The sequence below is a fragment of the Salpingoeca rosetta genome (assembly GCF_000188695.1).
Source record: "Salpingoeca rosetta unplaced genomic scaffold supercont1.2, whole genome shotgun sequence".
Lineage (NCBI taxonomy): Eukaryota > Choanoflagellata > Craspedida > Salpingoecidae > Salpingoeca > Salpingoeca rosetta.
Window position 1 is genome coordinate 1,451,405 of NW_004754932.1, and position 15,436 is coordinate 1,466,840.

The window sequence follows — 15,436 nt, forward strand, 5'->3', positions numbered from 1 at the left end:
GGCTGCTTCTGCTTCTGCTTCTGCTTCTGCTGTGCAACCTTCCGCTTCTGCTGTTGCTGCTTCGGCTTCTGTTGCTCCTCCCTCTTCTGTTTCGGCTGCTTCTTCTTCTGCGTCTCAATTGTGGTGGCCGCAAACGGATTCCAGCTGGCTGTACTCGCCGTGGTGGCCTCCTGTTGCTTGCGCCCATTACTCTCCGGCCGCTTCAACTCCTGCTTGGCAGCGGGAAACACGGTCGCCTTTGCGCCGCTGCCTTCCTGCTTCTTGGTCTTCTTTCCCCCCGTTGTCGCTGTTCGCCCTTGCTGCTGCGCGTGTGACTGCTGCTGCTGTTGCTGCTGATGCTGTTGTTGCTGTTGCTGTTGTTGTTGCTGTTGGGGCGGGTGCGGTGACGTTGACTGCGACACAGGCGTCAGCGTCACGCTGCGCGCCCCATTGGCTTCGCCATGCACATCCACGTTGCCGCGCGGAGAAATGGGACGAAGCGTGTTGTGCTGTTTCGCACCGCCAACAATGGCCGCAACACCCGCAACCGCTGTGCTCAGTCCTTCCCCGCGCTGCTTGCGCTGCTGTCCGGACTGATTCCCCTTCTTCTGTGTCGTGGGAGATGCCGCGGTACTGCCAGCGCCCTGGTCCTTGCTCTGATGCCGTGTCGCGGTAGCGACGGTGGTGGCAGGCTTTGTTGTCGTTGCCTTTGCTGCCGCTGCTGTGGCCGCTGCTGTGGATGTGGGCGGTGCTGTGGTGGTTGTGGTGGTTGTGGTGGTGCCGCTGGTGTCTGATGCGTGGTCTGTCAGCTGTGACATGGCGCGCGCCCGCTCCATGGCCGTCGCCGTCACCGTCTCCAGCACAATGTCCTTCTCGGAGCGGAGAATCTCCTGAAACTGCTCCTGCAGCATCTCAGACACCTCCTGCCCGTTGATGCCCATGATCAGCATGCCTGGCTTGAGGCCCGCAGCGCTCGCCGGTGTCTTGTCAAGCACGCGCGCTACTGTCACCTTCAGCTCAAAGTCAAGGTCCTCGTAGTGGAAGTCGGCGCCGACGGGGTCATTCGCCTGGTGCTTGTGCAGGGTGACAGAGACGAGCGCGTTGTCATCCGCCTTCTCGCGTGCCTGCTCGTACGCCGTGCGCGCGTCTTGCATCACGTCCTGCTCCTCCTGCTCAATGTCCACAATGAGGTCGAAGCAGTCCCGACACACGCGCACGGGCCGGCGGTTGGAGGACGTGCGCACGCGATCCGAGCAGCACGCGTGGCACATCACCTTGCCGCACAGCCTGCAGTGGTGGCGGCGAACGCGCAGCGAGAAGTTGAGCCCGCAGCCCTCGCACGAGGGCGTGTCGTTGCGCCACTTGCTCAGGTACCGGCGGCGAAGCAGCTCGCGCTCGCGCCTGAGGCGGTCCTTCAGCTCCTCAATCAGCTGATCCCGCCGCCGCAACTCCTCCTGCAGCGCTGTCACGCGCGCCATGTCCTCCACCTCGTCCCGGTGCTCCGTGTGCTCCTTCTTCAGCAGCGTGTGCGCCGTGTCTGTGGTGTGGTGCCGCAGCTTTTCAATCACCTCCTTGTGCTGCTCCAGCGCCAGCCGCTGCGTCGCCGTCAGCGTCTTCAGCTTCTCCAGCTGCGCCTTGAGCCGCGCAATCTCCAGCTCAAGCTCGTGGATGCGCTCCATTGCCCGCTCCAGTTTCCCCTCCACCTCCTCGCGCGCCTGCTGCAGCGCCGCGACCTGGTCCTCCAGGTCCGCAATCGTGTCCTGCGCCTCGGCCTTGTCCTTCTCCAGCTGCTCCACCTGCGAGCGCAGACTTGCCTCAGCAGCCTTCAGGCGCGCAATCTCCTCTGCCTGCTCCCGCAGCTCCTGCAGCAGCTTCTGCAGGCGCTCGCCCATGCTCATGTCTGCTGCCGCGCCCTCTTGCACGAGTTCCTCCTCACGGTCGTCACCGTGACCGCCGGCAGAGGCAAGCAGCGCCTCAAGCTTGCGATACTGCGCATCCAACTCGTCATACTGCTGCTGCAGGTCGGCCAGCCGCTCCTGTAATTTTGGTGTTTGGAGATGATGGAAGGAGGGGGTGTAAATGGAGTGCGTGAGTGGAGTTTGTGTTGTTTGTTGGACAGGGAGGGGGTAAAAGGGGGCGTGAAGGTTGGGAACAGGAAACAAGACACACACACACACATGTATCCAATGCACCCACACAAGCTATGTCACAACCAACACCACAACCAACAAATGAACAAACAAGCAACACGAGAGAGCGACACGCACAGATAACAAACCACGCGTACAAAGCAGCAAAGAACCGGAAGCTGCTGCACGCATAATCGCACCTCGAGTTGTGATTTCCTGAGCTGCAGCTGCTCCAGGTCTTGGCGCAGCTGGGCAAGTTCGCTGTCCTTTGCAGCAAGCTCCTCCTCCATCTCCCGGAGCGACCGCTCAAGCTCTGCCTGCAGCGCATCGCTCATTTCCAGCCGCTTCTTTAGCTGCGCGATGATGTCGCCGGCATCTGCGTCGCCCTGCTCGCCTTGGTTCTCAAGCATCTCCTTCACCCCTTGCAGGATGCGCTCGTACTCGGCCACCTTCTTCTTCAGGTCGCTGATTTCGGCCTCCAGCGCCGCAACTTTGGCTGCGTGCTCCTCCTTCAGCTTGTTCAGCATCTCCGTGAGGGACAGCCCGGCCTCTGCCGCTGCGCGCATGTTGGCGCTCACAGACTCAAGCTCTGCGCGGATGGCATCAAGCTCGTCCGTCTTCGCCTGCAGCTCAGTTTCAAGCGCCTTCACCTTCTCCTCGGCAGCAGAGAGCTGGTCGCGCAGGGCGGCCTCGCTTGCCTCCAGGTCGCCCACCTTCTCCTGCAGCATCTTCTCCCGCCGCTGCGTCTGCTCGAGCTCCTCCGCCTGCGCTGCCCGCGCATCCTCCTCGTCACGCAGCGCCTGCGTCACCCTGGCCACCTCCTCCTTGCTCTGCGCCAGCTCGTTCTCCGCCGCTACACACGCCTTTCGCAGTCGCTCGCGCTCGCGTTCCGCCTCTGCCAGCTGCTCTGCCAGTGCGTCCAGCCCCATGGCTGCAAACGACGCATCCTTGTCGTCGCCACCCTCGCCCGTGTCTGCGCCGTCCGCGTCATTGCCCTCCTTTGCGCCCTTGAGAAAGTCCATGACCTGTTTCAGCATGGCCTCACGCTCCTCCAAGCGCCCCGATACGTCGCGCAGGTCATCTTGCGTACCGGACAGGGACGCCTCCAGCTCCTCCTTGCTGCGCGCCAAGTCCTTCCGCTCCGTCTCCAGGCCGCGTACCTTGGCCTGCAGCGCGTCTACCTCGTCCTCCAGCTGCGTGATGGCGTCCTGCATGTGGTCGTGCTCGTCCTTTGCCCGCTGCAGCTGCAGCGTGAGGTTGCTCAGCGCGTCCGTGTCCCCGTCGCCCTCGCCGCCATCCTGCGGGCCAAGCGACTTGAGGTGCTCCATCACGCGTGTCAGAAGCTCCTCTCGCTCCTGCAGCCGCGCCTGTGCCTCTGCCAGCGCCGCTTGCGCCTGCTCGCACTCCCGCCCGCTGCGAAGCTTGTCTTCCTTGAGCTGGTCCACGAGCTCCGACAAGCTGAGCCCAGCCATGGCCGCCGTCTGCGCGTTACCCTGCGACTCCGCCAGCTCCTTGCGCACGGTGGTGAGGATGCCCTCCATCTCGGACTGCAGGCTCTCGTATTGGCTCTGCGCCTCCGTCAGCTGCAGGTTGAGCCGCTTCAACTCCCGCTCCTGGCCCTCTGCGGACGTCAGCGCCGCCTGCACCTCGGAGTCTGCGGCACGCTGTGCTCGCATGGCGGCCTCCTCTGCCTGCGCTTTCGCCATTGTGCTTTGCGACAGCGCCTGTTCGCGCTCTGCCCGTGCGCGAGCCGCTGCTGCCTCGGCCTCAACCAACTCCTGCCGCAGGCCATCAAGCTCCGAGTCCTTGTCCTGCAGTTTAGCCCTCAGTGTGTCCAGCTCCGTGTCTGTTGCCTGGCGCGCGTTGAGGGCCTCTGTGAGCTGCTGCTGAAGATCGTCCATCGCCGTGCGTGACGCCTCGGCTTGCTGCTGCAGGCGCTGCATCTCAACCTGGCTGGCCTCCGCCTTGCTCTGCATCTCCTCCACCTCCTCCCGCAGCTCACGAATGTGGCTGTCGCGTGTGGTGACGGAGCGCTGCGACGCGTGCGAAGTGGACACTTGTTCCTGCAGCCGCTGGTTCTCGTCTTCCAGCTCCTGCAGACTGGCCTCAAGAAACTCCTGTGCTTCACGGTGGCCCTTGAGCCGCGAGCCAAGCGTGTCGACTTGCACCAAAGCTTCCTCCAGCATGCCCCGCAGCTCGGCGTTCTCCTCCTTGTACAGCTGGTGCTCCTCCAACACGATGGACAGGTCTGCGTCACCCTGCATGATGGATGCGCCCTTTGAAGATGACATGAGCATCTCTGCCACGCCAGCCCATTCGGCCTGCTTTGCGCTGTACTCGTCGCTCACACTCTGCAGCTGCTCCTGTGTTGTCTTGAGCGCCTCCTGCACCGCTGTAAGCTCCTCCGTGTGCTTCTGCCGCAGATGCGTGACCTGTGTGTGTGCGTGTGTGTGTGTGTGTGTGTGTGGTGCAGGGAGGGCATCATAGGCAGCAGTGTAAACATGGCAAAGAATGAGACGCGCGAACCGTGATTATGTGAAGACACAACACACATACACACGACGGGTGCACGCGCGTGAGCCGCGCAAACAACACACATACACACGCACGCACGCACACACACATACACACGCACGCACACACACATACACACACACTTGCACACTCACACACCAACATGCCCTACACGCCATCAAATAGGATGTACTGACGTAGTGTTGAAAGTCTTTGAGGGCCTCTTGGGCGCCGGCGTCGTCGCTGCCTTCCGATGGAGCGGCTGTGGCATCGACTTTGCTGCTGAGCTGCTCCTGAAGCTTGGCGATGAGAGCAAGCTGCGTGTCGCCCTCGGCCTCAGCCTCCTCCAGCTTCTGAGCAGCGGCTTTGTGCGCGTCCACAGCAGCCTCCTTCTCCTGCTGCAAGCTGGTCACTTGCTTCTTCAGGCTGTCGATTTCCGACTTGAGGGCTGCGTTGCGCGCAGACTGCGCAGCCTTTGCGGCGTCGGAGCCGGACCGCGCAGGCGTGCCGCCGTCATCCTCTTGCCCCGGCTTGCTCAGCCGTGATAGGACAGACCCAGACCGTGCGCGTGCATCTGGATACAAGTGACTCAGTGTACTTAAAGTGGATCCCGACCGCGCGCGCCCAGCTTCCAAGAACACCTCATTCTCCCCATCCTCCGCCTGCAAAGTGTCGCGTTGTGGTGTGTGTGTGTTGTGTGTGTTGTGTGTTGTGTGTGTTGTGTGTGTGTGTGTGTGGTGATGTGTGTTGTGTGCGTCAAGGCAAGAAGAAGGACCAAGTCGCCTTGCGCCACCACACAGCTGGAACTGCAAGCTCTTAGTCGCTGCAGGCCATCACCATCACCATGAAGAGAGGAAGACATGTCACAACAACGCAGTAGCAGCGGCAGCGGCAGCAGCTGACCTTCTGCAGCTGAAAGGCATGGCGAGCCCGCTTCAGCTCCTCCACGCGCTTCTTGTGCGCTGCAATGCGCTCCTGTATTGGAGGGTGAACGCAGAACATACTCGTATCAGCTGTGTACGATGTGTGCGGGCCATATTTGGACATGCATGCGTGTGTGTGTGTGTGTGTGTGTGTGCGTGCGTGCGACCAAGAGCCACAACACCAACCTTGGCGGTGCTCATCATTGGCGGCTTGCTGCTTGTTGTTGTTGGTGGGCTGAGGAAAATTGATTATTATCTTTACACACTTTTCCGCAAACACCCCCCGCCTTGATGACGCATCCCTCCAACCATGTGTATTTGTGTGTGTGTGTGTGTGTATGCGTGTGTGTGTGTGTGCGTGTGCGTGTGTGTGTGTGTGTGTGCGTGTCTCCCTCCCTCGCTCTCGCTCGCTCTCTCGCTCGCTCTCTGTCAGCGTCTTTGCGTGGTATCAATGATATGTTCAACGGTTTCAGGGTCGAGTATGTGAAGGTGACGAAAGGAAAAACGGAAGCGCAATGAATAATGAACGAGAGGGATCAGGGGGGTCAATGCCAATGGCATGTTCAATGAACCGCAACAACAACAAATCAAGGGAGAATGGGGCTGCATGTAACGCAATAACAGGGACGAAAATGAATGCGAAACGAGGGAAGAAAGCAGTGCGTCCAGCAAGAACAAAAAACGGCACACACACACACACACACACACAACCAAAGACAACAAACGCAGCGGTGTTGGGGAGGTGGGGTCAAAACGCACGGCCAGCAGCAACAGCAGGCAGTGCTGACACATGGAACCAGCAAACACCAAAACAAAGCAACTCCAGGCAAACAGGAAAGCATTGTGCCTGCCTTGGGAGGGGAGGGGAGGGGTTTCAAAACAGAGGAGAAGAAAGGTGCGCCTGCGCCACCCGTCAGTGAGAAAAAAAAAAACGAAAGTTGTGTGTGTGTGTGTGGTGTTAACCGCGATGGTGGTATGGGGTGGGAACAAAACGGGGAGTAGGGAGGGAGGTCAGCAAAAGTGTGGAAAGCATGAATCAACAGCAGCGCGAGTTTGAGGAAGTGTCGTGTTCACAGTTCGTGTGCGGCCGCTGGTTCGACCGTCTTGATGTACTTGACAAACATGGAGAGGAGCGCTGTCGTGGGCCGCTTCAACGACGGCACCACAAACACATTCGCAGCAGGGAAATCGCCCTGCAAGGGAACCGTACGCAATGCGTGTGTGAGCGTGAGTGTTTGCATGTGTGTTTGCATGTGTGTTTGCACGTGTGTTTGCATGTGTGTGTGTATGTGTGTGTTGGTTGCGTATGTCCGCCTTTGGTTGTCTGTGTGTGTGTGTGTGTGTGTGTGTGTGTGTGTGTGTGTGTGTGTGTGTGTGTGTGTGTGTGTGTGTGTGTGTGTGTGTGTGTGTGTGTGTGTGCTGAACAGCACCGCACCTTGGCACCGGAGCGTTCGCAGACGCCCGTGGCCCAACCGGCCTCGTCAACCTCCGCCCACATCTTCGGCAGCAGAATAAGATCCCCCTGCTGGAAGCTGTGGAGGTGCAGTGTGGCGCATCGGGCGATGGCCATGACAACGGCGCACAGATGGAGGTGAGACCCAAACAGGACCAAAGAGCACGTGTCACGGGACGCGCAACAGGACTCGCAATGTAGTCACACACACACACACACTCTCACTCACACACACTCACACACACTCACATTCACTCACATTCACTCACACACACACTCACTCACTCACTCACTCACTCACTCACTCACTCACTCACTCACACACACTCACGCTGTCCCTCACTCACAAGCCATCGCGGTACCTGAGGAATGCGGAGTTGTTGCCTGGTGCGCGGTAATCAAGGGAGGCGATGCAGTACTTGGAGCGGTAGACAACGCCCTGGTGGAACTGGGTGATGAGCTCACGCAGACGCGCGCCCTCACGCGTCTCAACACGGACAGTGGACAGGCCATCCGGTGTCACATACGACACGCTAAACTCCTGCAGCTGTGTTTGTTTTGGGGGGGTGGAGGAGATAGGAGGAGTTGGAGGGAGCCGAGCAAGAGTGAATGTGTGCACACTTGCTTTGAAGCCGCTCGTGACGTGCAACAACACGCTCACATGACATCTTCTTCCTCGCCACATGACACACACACACACACACGCAAAATACACATGACACCACCGCAACAACAGCAAAAACAGCAACAGTAACAGTAGCAATGTCAGCAGTGCGACGCAGACCTCTTGGTCGTCCTCGTGGACGGGTTTGAGCGGAGAGACGTCGACAAACTGGTCAAAGGGCGCGCAGAAGCGCTCACCGCCAGCAGCGGCTTGCGCGACAGCTTTCGACTCAAAGAAGTACAGGCCTTTGCAGTTGACAAGCACAGCCATGTCATCCATCGTCTTCTTGCCGTCAACAACCAGATCGCAGTGCTGAAGCGTTGTTACGATGCGAATCAGGACGGTGATGGTGGAAGCGTGGGAGCGTGGGAGCGTGGAAAGGTAGCAAAGTTAAGTGAGATGACACCAGGATACATCAAACGAGGTGTAAGAACATCACAAGCACGCGCGGTATGCCCACACACATAGCACAGAAACACGCCTGTACACCACTTCACGCTCTGTGCCTGTCTGTGTGGGTACGCACCAGGAACCTGCGGGAGAACTCAATGAACCAGTGCTCGCGCGCGTATTGGACAACCTCGACCTTCACATCGTCCGACGTGCACGCGTTGCCGTAATATTCCTTCTGCTCGCGCGTGGTGGAAACGGTGTTGTAGGCGCAGTGTTGATGGCGGGGGGGGGGCGAGTGGTGGTGGTGGTGGTGGTGGTGGTGGAAGAAACATGCGGTGAACATGGGGTCAAGATAGGCATGGAGAAAGTAGTGGCTGGGCGCAATGCAACGGGACACAGAGGGAACGTGTTTGTGCTTGGGGGAGGGGAGAACAGTGGCCAACGTGTGAGCAACATGACAACGTACGGAATCAAACGCAGTGGTGGCGAGCTGTGCCCATTCCTCAGGTGTCTTGACGTGCATGCTATAGGGAGAGCATGTGAGGCATGTGAGAAAGGTGTAACAAGACATAAGAAACAACACACACGAAGGCGAGCTCGCGCAATCGCATGCGCACACATCCACACACACACACACATCCACACACACACATCCACACACACACATCCACACACATCCACACACACACACACATCCACACCAACACGTGTACGACGCCATCGCCTGCCCACCCCTCTTGCCCCTCCTCTGCACCCCCCTCCCATTGTACTGACCCTGCGACGGGCTGCGATCGGAGCTGCTTGAGGAGCTTCTGGGGCTTGAGCACGTGGCCGTACTTGATGTAGTAGCGCTGGGCCAGCAGCATGGCCAAGTCATCAACGGTGTCGCACACGTAGAACCCACGGATCATGCCATCCATAATCTGCGAGTAGACAAGCTGCAGGTTGGCGGTGCCCTCAAACCACGGCGCAAAGCACTCCTTGCGCAGCACAGCCAGCCACGGCCTGCCCCAAGTGACGGAGGTGGTGTGAGGAGGTGGTACAAGGGGTGTTACTGTAAGGGGGGTGGCGGCAGTGACGGACACGACACGAGCGCGTCAACCGTTCAACACACATGAACACACACACACATGCACACACATTCACGCACGATCATAAACATGCAAACATGCAAGCACGCGGTCGCACACGCGTCCGCAACAAGCATGTGAGTGTGAGTGTGAAGGCAGGAGGCTGTTCCCATTGCGCACCTCCGCTGGGAGATGAGGCGCCAGTCTGCCTTGGAGGACATGAGATTCTCGTACTCAAACACGGCGTCCATCACGTGCGAGTAGCCCGTGCTGAGCGACGTCATCTGCACACAAGAAAACGTGTGTGTGTGTGTGTGTGTGTGTGTGTGTGTGCGTGTGTGTGTGTGTGTGTGTGTGTGTGTGTGTACGTGTGAGGGGATTGCATGCGTGTGCGTGTGCGTGTGTGTATGCATATGTATGTGTGAGGTGATGTGGATTTGTTCAAGGGGACTTGTGTGTGTGTGTGTGTGAAGTAAGACACACAAATGCTCAAACGAAAATGGCGCAAAGCAAAACATCAAAAGGAACGTGTCAGCAGTGCACAGGGTCGAGAACGCACAATCTCTGTTGAAGGGGATGTGATGTAGACGGTGAGGCCAAGTTCGGGCGACAGTTCGTCGTGCTCGTAGCATTGCGCAATCAGCTGTCACACAGAGCGTAGGGAGGAAGGGACGAACGTGGAGGGGGTGACACAAGACGGTGAGAAGGACATGGGTGAGGTACAACCTCAAATGCAATCACGCGTATGTGCTTGCATATGAATGTGTGTTTGTGCGCGTGTGTGTGGGGGGGGGGGTAGTGTGTACATGAATATATGTGTGCGTGTGTGTGTGTGTGTGTTTCGACGCGTGAGACGACCTCTTTGAGGCAACACTCGTGCGCATACCTCATCGTTGGTCGACTGTGAATCGCACTTGACGGTGTGGCTGCCGACGTAAAAGTGGATCATAAACTCCACAGGCGCTCTCTTGAACGCCATCTGTCGTGGTGATGCGAGTGAAGCCATGACTCTGCGGGGTGAGAAAGATGTTACACACAAGCTGACGCACATGCACCGTCGACAGGTGGGAAAAAATACCAAAGGGAGCAATCGAGAGACAGCAGTCACAACTGTAACAAAGCCGCACACCATACACCGCACCACACACCACGCCACAAGTATACACCATACACCACGGCACACCGCACCACGGCACAGTGCCGCACCATCATCTCGACGGCTGTTGTTGGGTGGTGGCGTGTGCCGCCGCGCTGGGTGCGCTCAAGCTGCTGCAGGAGGAAGGGCGAGTATGCGGGCGGGCCCTCGTGCATAAACCGGCGCAGCACATCTGGCACGCCGTTGCAAGGTCGTGGTGGTGGTGGTCGTGCGGGTGGTGGTCGTGGTGGTGGTGGTGCGGGTGGTGGTCGTGGTGGTGGTCGTGCGGGTGGTGGTCGTGCGGGTGGTGGTCGTGGTGGTGGTGGTGCGGGTGGTGGTCGTGGTGGTCGTGGTGCGGGTGGTGGTGGTCGTGGTGGGGACGCAACACGTCGGTGCGGGCCATGGTGTGAGATCAAGCAAAGTGGTTTGAACACGAAAGAGGGTGTGGTGAACGTGTTCGTTGTTGCGTGTCCCTTTGTTGCATTCTTTTGTTTTGAGTTTGGGGGGAGCGGAGGAAGACAGTCTGGCCCATGTGACCAGCCTCGAGCGAGTGCACACGCAGATCATTGGCGCAAGTGCGGCCAAGCATGCAAATACGTGCATGTACAACTACATGCATGTGCAAATACAAGTCACGCATCCCACACACGCCCGCACTGACCGATGAAAGCGTCTGAAGGGAGGAAGCAGCCGGCGATGAGGGCGAGGAGGATGTATCCGCGGGCACGCGAGACCTTGTTGGGGTTCTCCGTGAGCTGCTTGCACACTTGGCAGTAAATCTCGTCGCGTGTGTTTGCGCGCGTGATGCCCGTGTTGCAGATGAGCTGGCAGCAGTTGCATGGCGGTGGGTGTACGCGAGCCACAGTGGTGTGTGCATTGTGAATGGTGTGTGTGTGTGTGTGTGCGTGCGTGCGTGCGTGTATGTGTGTGGAGGGAAGGTGAGCGGCGATATTGAAACGAAAAAGAAGGCAGCACCAACACCAGCACAAGCAGCACCAGCAGCAAGTCGTGGGGAGCCAACGGGCGCGACAAAAAAACAAGCCGTACACATTTTCAGTATTACAGCCCAATAAACAAACACACCGCAAAAGCAACGTTTGCCACACTTCACAGAGTCCACACAACACACACGCCACACGCGAGTGTCGCACCTGCACGCGCTGGAGGTTGTCTGAGGTTTCTTCGTCGTCTTTTGGCGGGAGATCACCCATGAACCGCTGGATGGTGAACCAGACAGTGAGCACGCGCTCTGCGTCCTGGTCTCCCCAAATCTGCTTCAGGAGTGGCCCCGTGATGGCGCCGCGCTTGTGCTTGTACGAGCTCGTGCTCTTGTCTTGGAAGTACTTGCGCGCAAACTGCACATACGACATGGTATTGGCGCCGCCATCGTCGTTGCCCGTGCCTTCACCTGAGTGTGTGTGTGTGTGTGTATGCGCAAGTGTGTGTGTGTGTGTGTGTGTGTGTGTGTATGCGCAAGTGTGTGTGTGTCGAATGGGTGAACATGTGGATGTATGCAAGGACACAAATACAAGACACGCGGACACTCACAACGAACAACTCCAAAACAACACCCAAGGCTGAGCGAACCAACAAGCAACTTTCAGAGGACATGGAAAAGAAACTGTGCATACACCGTGGTGGGAAACAATCAGGTCACACCGCTCTTTTGCGGGTAAGAAACAACAGCACAACGTACCGAGGAAGGTAAAGGCGGAGTCAATCTCCTTCAGTTCCAGTGTATCCCCCATGGTGAGTCGTGGTACTGTCGTTGCACAAGCAGGTTTGGGTGAACGGTTAGCAGGACATGCGCCTCGCGCCACTCACTGAATGGGTTAAGACGACCAAGCAAAGCAAAGAAGACCGAGCAATGAAGCATAAAAGCAACAACACCAACAAAATGTGCGACGAAGCATATAATATGGCAACGACAAACAAAAACCAAATTCAAAACAGGAACCACCGACAGCAAACTACAGCCCAAAACCAGCACCACACACACACACACACACACACATGTACACCAGGGCGCACACACATACACACACATACAAGGACACGTGCGTACGTTGTTCGTGGTGAAACCCGCGCTGTGCACTCCGTGGCAAGCGAGAACAGAGAGAGGGCAAAGACAACAACAAACAAACGCGGTGGTTGGAGGCGATGGCACCACAACCCAAGAAGCAACAAGCAACAGGGCGTTGCGCGTCGTCGCTGAAGAATGGCAAAACAACAGCACAAAGCGTAGCGCGTTCTGGGTGATTTCAATTTTGATGACGTCAGCAGCACGCAAGCAGGGGAGCGAATGAAGACTCACAAACGCAAAAAGGAGGAGCGAGCGAACAACACACACACAAACGAACCAAACTCCACAAGAACGGGCCGGCACGACTACATGCAGAACGCCATCGCCCGGGCCTTCATGCAGCTCAACCGCCGCGCGACACAAGAGCCCTCCGGCTTCCCAGGCGCAGGCGGCAAGCGCGGTGACATCCTCAGCTTCGACAAGTCTGGCGATTACACCGTGTTTGACCTCGTGTTTGCCGCCCCCGCGGCCAGCTCATACCAACCACAGGCCGCCAAAGTCAACCTCTACGCGGCGTCGCAGGCGGAACAACGCAAGATCAAGAAGTACCAGGCCATCCTACGAGACCAGGGCGACTTCAAATTTGTGCCGATTGCGATCGAGGCTGGCTCGGGCGCCTGGGGCTCGAAGTTCCCGGAAGTTCTTCAGCATCCCGCATAAACTCTACAGATATAAGAACTTCATATCAACTAAACTAATAATCCTACATATACAATAAGCAGTAAAACACACAATAGAAGAAAACACACACACACACACACACACACACACACATACACACACACACCGGCTGGGGAGGCGACGTTGAATGTCTTCAAGCGCTCTGTGAGCTGGGGCCCCATCTCCGTGTTGACAGCCATCATGGGCTCCAGGTACTTGCGCACCACGCGGCTGAACGAAGCGCTTGCCTTGAGGGCGTTGGCGCGGATGTTCGCGTCAGAATGGTGCAGGAAGTTGTGCACAATCGCCTGCAGGCGCTCCCACTCCATCAGCGCCTTCCCGTTGTTGAAGCTGGCGAGCACAGAGAGCATGGCCTCCATCTGGCTCAGCGCGACCTTTCGCCGCTTGCGCACCATGCGCACCATCTGCCGCCGCCGCCGCCAGAACACGCGACGACGCGCAGCCGCCGTTGGATCATACGCCTGCACAGCATCGTCGCCATCGTTGGTGGCGTCGGCACCATCGCGCTTCGTGTCATCATCGTCAGCGTTGTCGTTGGAAGTGTCATCCTCCCGCTTGGGGCGCTTGCTATCACGTCCACCACGGCCACGACCACGTCCTCGACCACGACCACGACCACGACCACGGCCACGACCACCACGACCACGACCACCACGACCACCACGACCACCACGACCACCACGACGACCGTCGTGCTGCATGGCGCTGCGCTTCCGGCGCCGTTCATCATTGTCCCCATCGTCCTCCTCCTCGTTGACGCTCTCATCGTCACTGAGGTTGTCGAGGTCGCCGCCAAGATCCTCAATGCCGAGCGACTGCATCGAAATGCCTGCAGGCACGCACGACAACATGCAGATTGTGAAGCGAGGATTCGACGGTAAGTATTGAGCACAAGCGCTGAGGTCGGCACAGCAACCCGTGCAAACAACAGGTGTCATTTTAACCCTCTGCAATCGCCACAGCAGGGTGGAAGCGAGATCACATGCATGTTGGAGCAAAATAAAGACACGACAGCAGCGCGTGAACGCACCCGCGAGGCCGGCGTTTGCAACGGAAATGTCCTGCAGTTTTCCTGCTCCCTCTTCGACCACCAGGTAGTCGTCGTGCAGCTGGAGGAACTTCTCAACCAGCGTCCTGTTGAGGTGGACGGAGGGATGGCCATGAGCATGGAGACGAGCGGAGATGGGAAAGGGGGATACAATACAACAACGTTCAAGCGCAGCCCTCTGTTGAGCAGCAATGGTGCTGAATCCCCGGTACACATCAAACCAAATGCACCAATCTCGCAGGCAGGATGGCTTGCACAGGCAATCTCACAAACGCACGCGCACAGGCGATCTCACAAACACACGCACACACGCGCACAGGCGATCTCACAAACACACACGCATGCACATACAACAAGCATACCAACGCACCTGTGCTTTTGCTCGGTGAGGAGGGGCCAGGTGTTGGCGAGCTCGGCAAAGGTTTGCATCAGCTTGAGCACATCAACGCGCGGTTGCGGGCACACGGCGTTGACAAACCGGTCTGCAACCTGCGTCATGTTGTTGTCCCAGTCCGGCTTCTGCAGAAGGTTGACGCGATGCTCCAGCGGGTGCACCAGACACCGGAACGACAGCACGTCCAAGCGGTCGTCGACGATGCGGTGTGCCGAGTCTGTCACCTGCTGCTGGCCAATGGTGCGCGCCTGCTCCGTCATGATCTCGCCCATCTCCACGCTCGCGTCAAGCACGCGCATGAACTTGTCCTCAAAGAGCGTCCACAGCACGAGCGGGCGGCAACGGGCAAACTCGCCAAGCGCCTTCTTCGCGTCGGCCCACAGCAGCGTGAGGTTGACGTGGTGCAGGCCAAGCAGGTATGCCATGGTCAGGCGGAGCAGCATGTCGGGGGTGCGGCTCAGGTACTTGCCCGAGGACGCGCGCATAATCTGAAGCCGCTTGTCTCTGTTGCAGATGAAGGAAGGGAGGTGGAGTGAGCAAGAAGAGAGGGTGAAGGAGATCATGGATTGCGACGAAGAAGTTGGCCATGAAAGAGTGAGGGTGGTGTGGATGTCAGGACAATAACACAAGCAGAGCAAACTCGGACGCTCACAAGACGACAACACGCTCATCAGCACAACACACACACACACACACACACACACACACACACACACACACGCACACATGAGCTCACCTGTGGGCGTGAAGGGTGAGGGGAAGCGCCTCTGCTGTTCGCAGGAGGTGCATGATGTCACAAGGGGCCGTCGAGTTGCGTCGTGCTCACTTCCAGCACGTCGCCTTCGCTCTTCTTGTCTTCCGTCATCATCGCCATCCGCATCGTCGTCGTCAGTGCTGGTGGGGTCTTTGCCGTGCTTGTTGCCCTTGCCCCTTGTTGCCCTTTGCCTTGGCCTTGTTTTTCTTCTTCCCT

At 58.2% G+C, this 15,436-nt stretch overlaps 4 protein-coding genes across 4 annotated transcripts in view; 1 reads left to right on the plus strand and 3 right to left on the minus strand.

Annotated features, from left to right (window-relative positions):
- The window catches only part of PTSG_00886 (uncharacterized protein), a gene marked incomplete at its 3' end in the record, with an annotated part of 6,891 nt that extends 1,113 nt beyond the window's left edge, over nucleotides 1-5,778 (minus strand). Inside the window, exons 1-5 of the mRNA XM_004998298.1 lie at nucleotides 5,732-5,778; nucleotides 5,526-5,597; nucleotides 4,820-5,284; nucleotides 2,309-4,540; nucleotides 39-2,015 (exon numbers count right to left, since the gene is read on the minus strand). Of these exons, the coding sequence (XP_004998355.1) occupies nucleotides 39-2,015; nucleotides 2,309-4,540; nucleotides 4,820-5,284; nucleotides 5,526-5,597; nucleotides 5,732-5,749 (4,764 nt within the window). The 5' untranslated portion in view covers nucleotides 5,750-5,778. The remainder of the gene's footprint in view (nucleotides 1-38; nucleotides 2,016-2,308; nucleotides 4,541-4,819; nucleotides 5,285-5,525; nucleotides 5,598-5,731) is intronic.
- A 197-nt stretch (nucleotides 5,779-5,975) lies between these two features.
- Nucleotides 5,976-12,503, minus strand: PTSG_00887 (uncharacterized protein). Its single transcript, XM_004998299.1, has 15 exons — nucleotides 12,326-12,503; nucleotides 11,957-12,022; nucleotides 11,412-11,668; nucleotides 10,922-11,084; nucleotides 10,332-10,453; nucleotides 10,012-10,104; nucleotides 9,685-9,768; nucleotides 9,306-9,409; nucleotides 8,830-9,060; nucleotides 8,522-8,579; nucleotides 8,189-8,290; nucleotides 7,783-7,974; nucleotides 7,361-7,545; nucleotides 6,981-7,077; nucleotides 5,976-6,738 (listed from the first exon to the last, which is right to left on the minus strand). Exons 2-15 carry the CDS (start codon nucleotides 12,006-12,008, stop codon nucleotides 6,616-6,618), a joined length of 1,863 nt encoding a protein of 620 aa, XP_004998356.1. The 5' UTR covers nucleotides 12,009-12,022; nucleotides 12,326-12,503; the 3' UTR covers nucleotides 5,976-6,615.
- Nucleotides 12,421-13,003, plus strand: PTSG_00888 (uncharacterized protein; the record flags this gene model as incomplete). Its single annotated transcript, XM_004998300.1, has 2 exons — nucleotides 12,421-12,501; nucleotides 12,659-13,003. The coding sequence occupies 2 exons, from the start codon at nucleotides 12,421-12,423 to the stop codon at nucleotides 13,001-13,003; spliced, it is 426 nt and encodes a 141-aa protein (XP_004998357.1).
- A 3-nt stretch (nucleotides 13,004-13,006) lies between these two features.
- On the minus strand, nucleotides 13,007-15,256 carry PTSG_00889 (uncharacterized protein; the record flags this gene model as incomplete). The annotated part of the gene is made up of 5 exons (XM_004998301.1): nucleotides 13,007-13,032; nucleotides 13,131-13,853; nucleotides 14,055-14,158; nucleotides 14,443-14,970; nucleotides 15,203-15,256. Coding segments are annotated over 5 exons (1,435 nt in total), but the record flags the coding sequence as incomplete, so codon positions are not given.
- Between the last annotated feature and the right edge of the window lie 180 nt (nucleotides 15,257-15,436).